This window comes from Rhinolophus hipposideros, assembly GCF_964194185.1.
Source record: "Rhinolophus hipposideros genome assembly, chromosome: 17".
Classification (NCBI taxonomy): domain Eukaryota; kingdom Metazoa; phylum Chordata; class Mammalia; order Chiroptera; family Rhinolophidae; genus Rhinolophus; species Rhinolophus hipposideros.
Genome location: NC_138063.1, coordinates 2,044,577 through 2,059,363, shown reverse-complemented (window position 1 = coordinate 2,059,363; position 14,787 = coordinate 2,044,577). Strand labels below are relative to the sequence as shown.

At 48.8% G+C, this 14,787-nt stretch overlaps 1 protein-coding gene across 5 annotated transcripts in view; it reads right to left on the bottom strand.

Annotated features, from left to right (window-relative positions):
- Window positions 1-258: 258 nt before the first annotated feature.
- ZNF516 (zinc finger protein 516) overlaps window positions 259-14,787 on the bottom strand; it is a 113,958-nt gene continuing 99,429 nt past the window's right edge. For all 5 annotated transcript variants that reach the window (XM_081078647.1, XM_081078651.1, XM_081078648.1 and 2 more), the window contains 3 exons: window positions 13,259-13,363; window positions 12,344-12,411; window positions 259-4,484 (listed from right to left, as the gene is read on the bottom strand). In XM_081078647.1, the coding sequence (XP_080934773.1) occupies window positions 4,425-4,484; window positions 12,344-12,411; window positions 13,259-13,363 (233 nt within the window). In that variant the 3' untranslated portion in view covers window positions 259-4,424. The remainder of the gene's footprint in view (window positions 4,485-12,343; window positions 12,412-13,258; window positions 13,364-14,787) is intronic.

Genomic DNA, 14,787 nt, shown 5'->3' with positions numbered 1-14,787 from the left:
GCGTATATCCTGGAATCCACAAAAGATTTGGGGGGGGAAAAAAAAGAAAAAAAAAACCACTCTGGCCATCCTGGCATCTTTTTAGATGAACTATCTTGTGAATCATCCTAAAAACTCTTCCGCTTAAATAAAGAAAGAGCACCACGACTTCGGTTTGTGTTCCGCCAACAAGAATAAAAAACCACAGATCAAAACAGGCTGTGAAAGGATTTCAGCCACCTCCCAAAGTAGGGGAAAAAGGTCTTACAAAGCTCGAGAACGCCAAGATGTTTTTATTGATTTAAAATTCCAATAGAATGAATATGTTTTATCTAAATAGTTTATCACACAACTGAAACATTGAATTATTTTTTTCAGAAATAGAGTTAAATACATCAATCTAGTTACAAATTCTAATATAAAGAGTACAAAATATAATGTTATAAATTGTATTTAAAAAAGAAATACAAATTCTATGGTCTTTTGCATTTTACTGCCTCAAAGTATAATCAGCAAAATTCATGAAGAATGAACACTCCCCCTGTGTCACTGCACAGGCAGCCACGGTGTGCACACAGCACGGAAAGCCCTAGCCTGTCGTTGTTTCTCTGTCTTCGCTCAGTAAGTAGAATGTTCTACGACGAGAACTCAGGAAAGCTAAAAGCAGTATAGCAACACATGCACTTCAGACACGGAGACGATCCCAGAGAGGAAAGGGACAGCTGTACAAACGTGGTCCTCCTTTGTGTACATTTCTGAAACCTCTCAGGGTTTGGGGGTGGTAATTCGTCTTGTTTTCATGAAGGAATGTGGGTGAAGAGAACGTGGCCATGAAAATTCGGGAGGTGCACTGTCTTCCTGGCACAGACTAAGAATGGCTGTCACTTTCTGTGACACAGAAGACACTTGTCCCCTGAGCTGCACTTTCTCTCGGTGGAAAGAATGCGCAGCTGCCCAGACCAGCGCCATAAAGAGGCGCATCCTAGCACCTGCTGCACCCACGGCCCACCTTAAGGAGTGCCGAGTCCCTAGCCTACCAGTGCATGTGCCTTTACAGAGATGTTTCTAGAACGTCACAGAACCTGGGGCAGAGTGGCCAAACGTAAGCACGGCTCTTGCGTGACATACTCGGCAAAATCACCCTTCCTTTAGCTTACCAAGTGGCCATATGGAATTCCCAGTGCAATTTCTATGAAAACCTTCTTTTCAGGAAACCAGTGTCTTCCTTGGTTTAAAAAATAAATAACTATTGGGGGGACCTCTTAAAGCATTCCATACTTTTCAAAACAAAAAAGGCAAAATCCTCTTGGCTTGAAAATTCTGTTTTTTTTTGTTGTTGTTTTGTTTTGTTTTTACCAAGGTGAAATTTATCCATCTAAGATTGCCATAAGACCTCCCAGGCAGAAAGTGACAGCTCAGTGGACGATTTCCCAGAGAAGATGCCTAACAGCTGATGTGTCAGAGAATTTAAATGTTCATTCTTCAAATTAAGGAATATGAGTGAGTAACCTGAAGGATTTCTACAAGCTCATTATTTGTGCATTACTTGAATTCAATGATGAGTAGGAGACGTGAACGGAGTGGAGAGGGTGAGGACAGCAGCCCCCCAGCAGGAGTGTAAGCCAGAGCAAGGTGGGGGCGGGGGAGATACACGGAGAAGCTGCGGTGGAGACAACCAAACCCTTTATTGTCTAAGTTACATTAGACGCCAACACTGTAAAAATCCCGTGAAGAATCAAGGAAACAGCAGATTGCTAGAGGTAGTAGAAAGTCTGTAACAGTCAGAAGGTGACTTACAGGAGAGCTCATGCGGAAATCATCATTCGAAAAAAGCAAATCAAAACATATTGGCTAAATAAATAAGGAAACACAAATCATTAAATACTATGGTCGAACTGACATAAACGCATTAACAAACCAATACAATACTGATGATCGAGGGAAGAAAGGAACCACAGTCAGGCCCAAAAAAGCCCTGTCTTGGAGGGGGGTGCATTCTCGGAGGGTCCCCTCCCGTCTGTTTAATTAAGCAAAAACCTGCTTTCTGAACTCTATGTAGCTCACGATCATTTAGACGGACTGGGTCGCACACTCTGCAGCGGGGCTCCAGGAATGCAGCCCCCCTCCACCAGGCTCCCTGGAGAGGAGTCTCGGGAAGACCTCCCAGCTCTGCGTGCCAGCTGGGCTCCCCGGGCCGCTTCCGAAACAGGAAGAATGGACACGACGCCTCCGTGTCACTTTGGGTACAGAATTTCTTTTAATAACTAAAACACAGAGAAACAGACGGGACTTAATCACTAGCCCCTGTGCGTTCCTAAACGGTCACCGTTCACTTTCAGCCAAGAAACTAAAAGCCAGGAAATGCAGAAATTATCATTTGGGGAAGAAACTATCGAAATAAGCAAACATCAGCCAACAGAAAGGCATCTGGATTTCTAAGGTGGACAGAGGAATGTATCTGCAGCTTTGCTCAAAAGCACTTTACAGAACAGTCAGTTACAGTTGCTCAACAGTATCTGTAAGGACATTCCTGCTTATGCCAATACGACAGGTCACTCTGGTACATACCTAGTGTAACAACATCAAGAAAAAACAAGTAAAAAAATTAGAGCTATACACACACATACATATATGCGTATATCTGTATGTGTGTATATATGCACATATATGTATATATAAGCTAGCCAGTTACTTTGCACTGTTTGCAAGTGTTGCAGAGTAACTTGAACCGTCAAGTAATTTAATCTCAGTAACAAGGAGAATCCAGAACCAAACATTAACTAATATCAACAACAACAATAATAATATAAGTCAACAAATCATTAGAACAAGAAAACCACACTTTAGGGTGTGTGTGTGTGTGTGTCTGTGTGTGTGTGTGTGTGTCTGTGTTTAAACACATCTTTGTATCAGAAGCCCATTTTCTACAAAACCTGCGCTAATCCATTACTGCATTAAGTAAACTGTTGCTCTCACCAGTATTAAAGGTTAGGATAATTTCTGTACATGTAAAATTATTGCTTTTTTGAAAAATATATTTAGCATGCTCCTTTTAATCCATTTCCTGCCTTTACAAAATTTCACAATTAAAAAAAACCTAGTAAAGCTCTTGCAAAAAATTTCACAGAACATTTTCATTCAAGGCAGCAGTAACTTTTGATAATGCATAAAATCATATGTGCAAAAATCTGAAACTCTCAGAAATGTTACCATCACACATAGTGTCACGGTGCTAGGAAAAGGAAATATTTATATCTGTGGGGTACACTTTTCACTGCGTACAATGCAAGGCTTACGGTCCTTTGTCACGGTCTTAACCCCCCACAAAAGCTTGCATTTGTGTGACTGAGGAAGAGGTATATATAACCACCCACACCCAGGGGCCTGGGGACCTCCACACTCTGGGAACAAGGTGTTCATCCTGTGGAGGGCACCAGGCCCACGGAGGAAACACACCTGCTTGCTGGGGTGGTGCAGGGGGAGAGGGAAGGAGGGAGGGCAGAAGGTTCCAGAGCCCCAGCACCTTGGTGATCTGCGGCCCCCAAACCCGCGCGGGGATTCTCCTGCCGTGACTGACAAGGGGCCAGACTGGAGGGTGCAGTAGCCAGGTAACGTGTTAAGACGGGCAGTCTTCCTTTGTGAGCAGTTTGCAGAATGTAGCCCTGTTACAAAAGGTCCTGAGAATAATCAGAGAAGCCTGCTTTTCTTAGTGTTCTACTAGCGCTCTTCCCGAAGCACAGCATAAGCACTCCCACAGCCGAGCTGCCTCTGCCGATGGCACCAAGGACGGATGGCGCATGTGGGGAACGCAGCGGGCTCCCGAGGGGACAGGGACGCCATCGCACCATGGACTAGTTAGGGTCTGTCACCAGCCCTACCGCGCCGAGCCTGGTTTGCACAGCACCCGAGCCACCTTCTTCCTGTCTTCCATTCACTCACACACCCACTGAGACGGGAGGGGCTGGAGTAGAAGACTCGCAGGCTGGGCGCCATCACATGTGTCCCCACAGCCCCCGGCAATCCCGCAGCCGGGCGGCTTCCGTCACCGTGCTGAGCGGTGCACTCTGTCCAGTACACGCAAGAATCTTTTCCAGTGTCTCAAACTTGTCTTCAACAACACAGATGCCTGGGACTCCTGCCGTGCCTGCCAATACCATTGTTTATTAGAAGGAAATACAGGACTCTGGGTGACGAGCACATAAATGCATACAGAGTATCTACATGAAATTCTAGAGCATAGCATCTTCATTTATCTCTAAACGTTCGACAAGGAGAAGCCTCGCCCGTCACGCTCGCTCCACGCCAGCATAGCAGCTCCGGGACTGGACGTGTTGGGTCAGGAGTGCTCCAGCTGGTCCACGGGGCAGTCAGGGTCACTGCTGGGACATCCAGGAGGGGCTGCTCGTGGCTGTCACAGGGCACCGGGGTGTGCTGGAAACGAGTGTCTAGGTTCCCTTTCTGAGAGGCACTGTCTGGACGGTGTCTGTGTTAGCATGGTCTCTCCCCTGGAGGAGAAAAGGAGACAACAGAAAAGCTCATTTCTGCCGTTTGGTTTCCAAGCGCATTTTTCCTATTAATTTGTTCATCGACACCCAAAAACACAAACAATGACCTTCACAGAGCAACCTAGTCGGGTCAGCAAAGACGCCTGGCTAGCTGTAACTGACTATACACGAGCATGGGCCTTTCTAATATGACTTCAGGCCTCACCCAGGCAGCTTTTACACAACCAGCTCCCATCATTCAGAGGACGGTCAGACTCCTCTCACGGTTTCCCTTCTAAGAACGGCAAATAATCCTGTCTGAACCAGCTCTGGAGAAAAGGCTCAAGAGATGGCAAGGCAGGTTGGGGCGGAATCCAGAAAGCAAAACTGTAGTGCCAAGTGGGTTTGCAGGTGGAGGACAGTGCCGAAACAAGGCTGAATTTGGGGGCCAAACCAAGAAAAGCACAGCTCTCACACAGTCCGTCAGAATCTGAGCACGTGTTCTCCAGTTTCCACAACTAATCACCATGTTAGGGGAACAGAAGGGGCATTCCGAAGTCAAGCGAGCTGCAGGATGAAAATGAGAATAAATGTGAGCCCACAGCTTTTGGAGAGCGCTTGCAAAGGGCACTTGAAGTGTCGCTGTTTGAATGGAGTTTACAGTCTGAGGACAAAACAACAGGAGAGGTTAATCTTACTGAACTGCGGTAACCTTCAGCAGAAGTCTTGATGAAGTGAGACCGACCACTCTAAATTAACATGCACACATAAAACAGAGCCTCCGTGGAAAATTCTAGCTGGTTTCCAGCCATGCCTCTAGAAGCCCCACTTATGGGGGGCCAGGGGTCTGGTTGAGAGAACGAATTATGTGCTTTGAGCTCATTAATAGTTTCAGAAAATGCCTATTTAAAACTAGCCCTGCCTTCATGACAGCCACCAGACCTACTGTCGGACGGACATCCAGTGGACCTCAGCACAACCATCAACAAAACTCTCTGGGGGCTGGGGGTCGGCACAGTGGTATCAGCAGTTTATCTGAAATGCAGGAGGCAGTAACTGTATGAGAGATGTGAGGAAACTTCCTTAAGCAGGTGGTAAACTCCTGCAGTAAACTGAGAAAGGGGCTTTCCATTTTTGCACAGTGACACCACGCCATGGAGAACAATCAGGAATAGGGCTCTCTCAGAACTGGTTCTAGAAGATCAAGGAAGGGAAACAGCCTTTGAGTTCACATGAGCTATTGTTAGTTGTTAGGTGACTGGCCTTGGAAGTCTCTAGGACGCAAGTGTCCGTACCAAGCAGACTGCCCAGTGCTTTCACAAAGTGTGCAGAGAATGTGTATGAGCATGTGTTGGTGAGTGTCTAGATTTCGTACACACAACACGATTACACCCCCAGGTATGCACCTGGGCTTCTCTTCCTTTGGACCAGGAAACAAGCACTTGCACTTGGCAGAGTAAAAACGACCATGAGAGAGGTAACAGGAAGATGGCTCTCTCCACAGAGGACCGACGATTTAAACTGCAGGACTCAGAAAGTTTTAGAAATCTGTATTTTCAAAGGATAGAAAATCTGGATAACCTGAAAAACACGGGCGTTCAATGTAGTCCATGAATCTAGACACGCAGGTGCCTACTTTCTCCTTACAACTGAAGGGTTGTGTTCAAACAGCATCTCATTTTTGAAGAGGGTCATTTTCACTTGCTCCACGGTGACCAGCGTTCATTGCTGGGCACAGCATGTGTAAGACAGGAAGGATGTTGATCTGAGAAACCAGGAGGGGAAAAGCAGCTATGGAACAAAGGAGTCACGTAACACGTAAATTAAGTGGAGACATGATAGAACATACACACACACTGTTGTTTTCCTCATACAAAGTAAGAGTCGTCAGAAAATAAGAAGAATGCTTTTAGAAAATTTGGTTTCTCTTTTTTGCCGCTGTGTGAATAGTGGGCTTTTCAGTAATGCGAAGAAATATTATCTTTCTCTAAGGCATTTTAATGTCGTGAGGATGGATATGGGCTTCTGGAGCATCTCAAGGTCTGCTCTTCCCTCTTCTGCCTTTATAAGGGAAGGGAATCTGTCTGTGCTCATGTGTGGGGGTCGGTGGCACATACACAAGAGAAAGCTGCCCCCGGGGACACACAGGGACCCCGGGGACACACAGGGACCCCGCAGCCTTCAGAGGGCGGCCAGTCCCTGGGGCAGGGCTTGTATCAGGCACACGCGGGACGATGTCACTGCGCAGCAATGCCACGCATCACACCTACCGAGCACACAGCCTTCACCCGACCAGCCATGGCGACCAGGGGCTCAGGTGAACGCGGGTCGTTCTGATAAGTCACTAGTGACAATCCTGCATTTCGGTAGTACGTTATACTCAGAGAAAAATGGGTAATGCCTTGTAAGATGTTGGTTTAATAAGACAAATGAGCTGAATTGTGAAATCTGCTCTGTGATGCTGAGAACCTAGAAAGTTTTGAAAAGAGATTGTGTGTATGCCCAAATACACCAACCTACGTGATTCCCCCATCATTGGCATTATAACACACAGAGCTGAAAACGAGACAAATTAGGTTGCCATTTGTTTTCTCATTTCCTGCTATTTGGATTAATGGAATTATTTCTCCAGCTTAACTGTTTTAAAACAACATTTAGAATAATAAGAAATAAACTATTAATCATAGTCTTTAAATTTTTGCAAGGAGTCTATAAACAAATCAAAACACTAGTTTTCCTATTTTAGCAAAAGTCAGTCTGGTCTTTTAAATCTTAAAACCAGGAGGTTTGGGGAAAGAGAGGGTTAATTTTTCTTGGTTTTAACCTTTAATGTCCTTTTTTTATTGAAGTTTATTGAGGTGACAACAGTTAGTAAAGTTACATAGGTTTCAAGTGTACAATTCTGTAATATATCATCTAAATTCTAATGTTTAACAGCCATATTACGGAAAAACAATTTCTCCGCAACACTGAGAGATCATCCCAGTTTGTTTGTTTTTTCTAACACCCACAGGACAGTGATGCCCATATTTTAGCACATTACTTTCAAAAACTGTTCTTTCTAATGATGAACATTGGTGATTACTAGAAATTAAACATCTACCCAATCGTGCTAAATATGTGACAAAGCATAGTGACAATGACAACATGCATGAAGTCCTCCTGGCGTTCAGACCTCTGCTTGGAATCTGAGTTTCCCTATGACCAGACTTACCTTCCTACCCTGTTTCCCCAAAAATAAGACCTAGCCGGCCAATCAGCTCTGATGCGTCTTTGGGAGCAAAAATTAATATAAGACCCAGTCTCATATTATATTATAGTAAAATAAGACTGGGACTTACATTAATTTTTGCTCCAAAAGACACATTAGAGCTGATGGTCTGGCTAGGTCCTCTTTTCGGGAAAACACAGGAGCATACAAACAAGAGCCTTTATTCCCCAGGGTTGGGAACACTATCCCCATAGCTGTGGGTGCTTCCGTCGTAAAGAGAGCCCAAACCCTTTCAGCAGAAATGCGAAAGGGTGAGCTGCCAGGAGCACAGCAAGTGTGACCCTGAGCCGCCCCTCAGAAACGCTGTATCTAATCCACTAACTTTCTCTCTGTTCCCCTTCCTCACTGCCTCTCAGAGGCACGTGCGTTGAAGAAATGCCTGCTTCTGGGATCTCCTACAGTAAGTGCATGTTTGTAACACAGAAGAGGCTTGACCGGCGTCTGTAAAGAGATCGCTACCAAAAACACGTCAAAAGGAAATTACTTCCTTCCTCCTCAAAGCTCATGTCCCTCCTGACCTACCTGAGTTAAGGCAATGTCTGCATGTGGACCTGGGCCTGATGCCCGCGGAACTGCCTCACTGAGATACAGGGTGTATTACGATGCTAGAATGGTCCAACACAGAGCATTAAAACATTAACACGGCAAAGCAGGGCAGGTATACGTGGAAAGGTGATGTCTGTCCACCAATGTGGGGTCTCCTGAGCAGACAGCAGCACATCAGGAAACCTCTGCTAAGCGGATCACACTGTTCCCAAACACATCGTTCTCCGTATCCTGCCTTTAAGGAACAACCAGCCAACAGTCAGAAAAACAAGCCAAGCCCAAACCACAGTGCAAGCACACTGCGGGTTCTGACAGAGCTGGGAGACACCTACTTCAGAAAAGAGCAGGGAAGGTCAGCTCCCTAGCACAACCTGCTAGCCAGCTATCAGGGACGGGTGGGTGGACACAGGCGTAAATGTGTACACGGGCGCCTTTACACGCGTGTACACCACACAACTGGGCACCCTGTGCCTGAGCTTCCGCTGGCTCTTAAGGATGATGGTTCACTTTTAGAAAAAATGACAACAGCTGACTTACTGAGTGTGTGCCAGGCATGGCCCACTGTCCGTTTTAATTTTCACAGCAAGAACACAGGGCGTGCTGCTGCTGTGACTATTTTATGGGTACAATTCAAGCGAAGTTAACAAGCCTAAGGCAGAGAATCCACGTACGCGCCGTGCACTCAGTGCCCCGTCTCTGAACTATGTGTGTCATCTCAGTCTCGGAACAGCGACAGCTGAGCTTGAGTGAACTTAAACGTCGGGCAGTAGCTATGAAATACAGGTCTTTTCCTCCAGGATCATTCTTCTCCACATCAAACCCTTATATAACCTGCCTGTTGCACATTAACCTGCCCACTTGGATCCCCAAGAGGCATCTTGAACGTGACCGGGAAGTGGCTTTGTCCTCCCCCGGCCACGTTTCAGGCTCAGGGAATGGGGCCTCCTGGGAGCCGTCGTCTTGAGCCGGAGCCTGGGGTTGACTGACCCCTTCCCTTCCCTCACATCCCACATCCGTCCTCGTGTTCTGCCACGTGGCCAACATCTCCACACCGTCTGCTCCTCCCCAGCCCCAACATAACATGGGCCACCTCTGTCTGTCACTGGGTCCCCAAGCACCTCTAAAGCTGTGCTCAACCGACTCCAGCGGCATCCATTTCAACAGAGTCCAACCTGATGCTGCTTCTGGACACGACACCGACGATGTCGTCCCTGGCTCAGGGCGCTCCACTGCGCTCGGGAGGAAATTCCCAAGTCCTTGCAAAGGTGCCCGGTGCCTATGTGTCTCCCAGGCTCGTGCCCCTGGTTCCCGCCCACCTGCTCCAGCTGTCCCTCCTGTTCATATGGTTCCTCCAACAAAACGTGCCCTTCCAACTCCACACGGGCTCCCTCCCGCCCAGCACAGCCTTCCAGACACCCCAGGGCCTTGTCCTCCACTGTTTTCTTGTCTAAACCACCCACCAGCCTTAAAAACCATAAAAGCAGGAAAAATATTGACCGTGTCTCCCCAGTACCTTGACTGTCACCCCAATGTTACAGAGCCTGGCACACTGTAGGTGCCCAGTTAACGAGTGTAAAACTGAATTCCCAAACATAGTTTCACTTACATAACTTAGCATCTGGTATGTCTATGTGTCAAAGTCCATCACCGTTAGGTATCACAGTGAATAACTTCTGCACGAATACACAGGACACTGAACTGCGTGATTAAGAAATAAAAACCCGTGAGCCATGCTTCCAAAGCCCACAGGAAAAGAACCCGATTTAAATACTCATTGGGGAGTGTTGGTACAGCACACTCAACGTGGACAAGAACCTGACTGGTGAGTATAAGGAGTCCTGTTCTAGACTTAAGTGACGTAAATAGCTACAGAATCGTTCCATAGCCCACAGTACACCCCCAATCTAACACAGCAGCCATGGTGTTTGTCAGCACGGAGAACTACGGGATGAGAACGGACATCAAGATGTAAAGCCCTGCCTGTTGTTGAGGTGTTGTTCAGTCATCCTGGCAGACACATCTCCGCACGAATACTTCAATTCCAAAGGATGTTAAGGAGAACGGAGTTTCCTTAGAGAACGGAAGATCCACTGATTAACCAACAAAAGCCCCTTTAAATGTAAAGGAGGACAAAAAGTACTGTCAGAGGTCATGGTCTCGAGTATGGACTTAAAGAAACTGGCCGCCCTGGTGTGAGAGGCATATAAGCCCAGCTCAGTCTTCCAGTCACGGCCTGAACCACCATAGTGGTGACACGGAGGGCTTTGCACCGAGAGGAACAGTTACTCAGCCTCCGTACGCCTGGAAACCAAGAGGGTAGCTGGTAGTGAGGACAAAGCCTCAGAGCTCAAGTTTACAGAGAACAAGGCAACAATACAAATACACCTTCGTCTACCAGCATCAAGGGTAACACTGTTACGAATCCCCAGCGTAACTACAGGCAACCCGGAAAACACTGCAAACACAGCCTCACTGGCTTGCTTTGTTGTGTGTTGATGTACTTCTCCCTCTGACAGAAGCATTTTAAAGAGGCCGAGGCAGAATTAATATGCAGCAAATAAACTGATGTGTGTTCCCGGAGAAATCTCACTGAGTTATTCATAGATGTGCCTGGCGCTCCTGCCCCTGTCAAACACTCATCAAAAAGCCACGTCTTCGGTGGATTTAATGGGTCGCCTGTGCACGCAGGAACCCTTTGGATTGACTCCAGTTGTAATCTCAATATGTAATTCTCCAATTATGGCATGACCTTGCTGTGACTACATCCCACAAACACATCAGTGGCTCTTGTCACAGGAGGGTTTGATTTCTGTTAAAAAGGAGAGTGCTACCTAATTCCAGCTGAGGTCACACATGTTCGGAAATCTTTTAATTCAGCATTCAGCGAGCTGTTATTTACTTCAGGAAATGTCACAGCATCATGAAATAACTGCGTTACATTCTAAAACTATGGGTTTTGTTAAGAGAGAGAAGTCACTAGAAACGGTAACAAATGGCAGGCATTTTGTCGATGATATATGAGGAAAGGCTTTTACCAACAAATGGGAATTCTAAAACTGCAATAAAAAACAGAGGAAATCCCTGATCGGGGACTCTCCATCCTACGGCCAGTTCCATCATTAATTCGCGATAGGCCCTCGGTAAAGACGTGTCATATCTTTTACAATTCTCTTCTGGTGAAAGAGACTGGAAGGAAGCTTGAGGTCCCTCAGACATCTCAATAACCCTCACCATCATCGACAACCATGAACCCACCGATGGTCATGTTGGCTAGCACAGGGCACGCTACCTCAGTGACCACCTGACACGGGCATGAATGTTTACCCTGCTGACATAGAAACCCCTCTTCATTTACAAAGGGAAACATCTGCAGTTACAGAATGTTCTATGGCAACCGGTGAGAAGGCAAAAACACTGTACCAAACATGCTTGTGGGAGAAGGAGAGGGTAGGCATGGCACTCTGCAGGAGGCACAGAAAGGAAGGAGGCTGTAAAGCACGGCTCTCGGCCCACCTACGATGGTGTGTGCTTCCCTCCTCTAAAACAGTGCACTGAATGCCAGTCACTCGTATGCAAGAGTCCTGCCATGCAGCGTGGTCACTGAACGGTTACATATAAAGGCCACACATCCACGGTAATTACTACGCACTGCGTGTGCACACGCGGGTGCTTTTATGCATTGTGGCCATGCGCCTGGAAGCGGCGTGCCAAGGACCCAGCCGTGAAACACCAAACTCGGCAAACATTTCTTAGGGAGCAATACAAACTCTGGGCTGAAGAAAGGGGATGAGGCACAATTTCTTCTCTAGGAAACTGAGACGCAAAAATACCTCAGCGTGAAAAAGCATGTCTAGTGTGTTAAGGCACCACCAGTCTCGACCAGTTCCCTCGCCCCCAGCAGGACCAAAAGCAACTGCAAATCCTGGGTCAGGTGACCTGCCGTGTCTCTCGGTCACCTACAGCTGTCCCAAAGCCGGGCTCTAACACAGCACGTGAAGGTATCTGCAGACTGGGGGAAGCACATTCATTCAAACCCAAACCTCCAACCAGCCAGAAGACCTACTTGTTTGGGGGTGTCTGTGGAGGAGGCGTGGACGTCCGCACCTCGGAGACCGTTGGACTCAAACACCACTGTGGGAACAAGGGGAGCGTTAGCAACCAATGCGCGTGTCCTCCGATGCCCCGCTTCACGGGCCGTCACAGATTAAGCACTTGCACGAAAAAGATGCCAGCACCAGCCTGTGGCTGGTAAATACCAATTTACCGGCACACGTACTGGAAGGCGCTGTGACAGAGCTGCCTGGGGCCACTGCCCTTTTTAATTCCAACTTCCTGCTGAAGAAAGCTGTCACTGACAACAGTAATTATCCGTGTGTGTGTAAAGGGACCGTCCGCCCGCATTCCTTGCCATTTGGCCCCTGTCATTTTGCATCAGACTGGCTTATGCATGACCCTTCCCACTTCGAGAAGGAGCCCTCCAGCCTCTGTTCTGCCTGGGTCCATGCAGGTCGCAGGCTCAGCGCTCAGCTTGATAGGGTCTCAGGCAGCATGTTACAAAGAGGCCAGCGACTGCATCCATCACTGACCGGTCGGAGGGGTCTGGGTGGACAGCAGGGCCAGTGGGGGAAACCGAGCCCCGCGTCGCACTGCATGGGCTGTGATGCCGTACGTGCGGCTGGCAGCATAGCTCATTAGCATATTCACTTCTGAGCAGTCTACTCTAATGAAAATGGAACATCTGCAAACAGGCTTATCTCAAATTAAACTACGTGGCACTGGAGAAAACCATTTCAGGGGCTGGACGAGCAGTCTGGTGTCTAATCACAGAAGGGGGCGCATCACCCCTCACCTCATAGGGCCTGAGGTCCCAGTACGTCAGGGCCGGTGGAGAATGCAACCACCCGCAGAAGACGCCCCCACACCGCATGCCCCGGGCACCTGGACAGTCAGAGGACCAGGGACCGAGGGCAGGCCGTACCTGAGTGAGCCCGCATGTGGGCCCGGAGGTGGCTGGGCTGCTGGAAGCACTTCCCACACTCCACGCAGACGAAGTCTCCTTGGCGGGCCTGTGTCCGGAGTGTCCCTGGTGGTGGTGGCCATCGGGTGCAGGTGGGGGGAGGGAGGAGAGAGGAAAACACCATTAGTCTGTCTGATGTGTTGTGATGGGAGGTAGCTTCAGGCCGTAGGTGACAACTGTCAGCCTTCCTCCAGGCTCTGCTGACAGCCCAGGCCCAGGCAGGGCCGCCAGCGAGCATACATTACAAGGAATTAAGACCGGCTCCCACAATGGGCCCACCCGGCGGCTGTCAGGTGTGCGGGCTCTGAGCAGCTGGATGTGCGCCCAGCCATCGAGGGCTCTGTCAGCGGCACATCAGGCATATCGGAGCGACACCGGGCCCAGACCAGGGGTGGGGACATGGAACCAGCAGGGCTGGGCCTCTGTCACTCACCACGATGCTGAGCCAGGAGCCAGGGGGCTGAACCATCGACACCCCGCCCACCAGGCCCCTAGCTGTGCGGCCCATGCTGTCCCCAGGGAACCCAGAGGGGACGGCTGGGAATGAGGCCCAGCTTCCCACACTGGCCTCACATTCCCTTCTGACCCTAACTGACGCTCAGCCTTTGCTGGAACAGGGCCGCAGCGCAGGCCGACTGGTCTGCCTGCCTTCTCTGTGTCTGGGAGTGTCTCTGAAGCAAAGGCTGCTTGTTCATGGAATGGTAGCCCCACAGACACTTCCCTGAGCCTGACTTTCACAGGTTGGCTCAACGGTAACTCTGCTCACTGGGAAAACAAGAAACAAAAATATGAACTAGAAAAAGGTACTGCTGTAGCAACACGACGCTCACCGGGCTGCCGTCCACGGACCAAAAGTCTGACACTGGAATGCGAAGGGCAGCGAGAGGATGACAAAGGGTCTCAGTCACGTTAACTGAAACCGAAGCAAGATGCTGCTCCTTGTCCACATTCAGAGGCCTCCACAGGTAAGAACAATGTCACACGTTCTCACGTTACAGATCATGTTCATGGACATCAAGCCAAGAAAGGCGTGAACCGCAGGGCAGAGCGCGTCACTCTTGTCACGTGACAAATCATGACCACGAGCCTCCGAGAAACTCACGGAGTTGCCCAAAAGGTTCTTGATTTCCCACGGCCTCGTTCAGGTACAAAGAGACTGGGACACATCTTAACCGCTCCTCGCCCCCGTCATGCGTGGTACACTGCTTACCACTGGGGACAGGGCGCCCCATTCACTACAAAACATGAAAACCAGGGCTCAGCCAGTAGCTTCAGGGACTGGCCTCTGTGCCTCCTCCTTGGAAGTTTTAACGGAGCAAGTTGGTGAAGCAAAAGCGCAGGAGGGCCGCCCCTACCCATCCCTGCATCCTGGGCCCAAGTGGGGCTGGAGGCTGCTGCGGTGCCACACGCCCAGTCGGAGCTCTAAGAACACATCTGGTGTGCACGTCTCCACTGCCGGCTCTGTCGAGCGCTAACTAATGTGTCTTTCA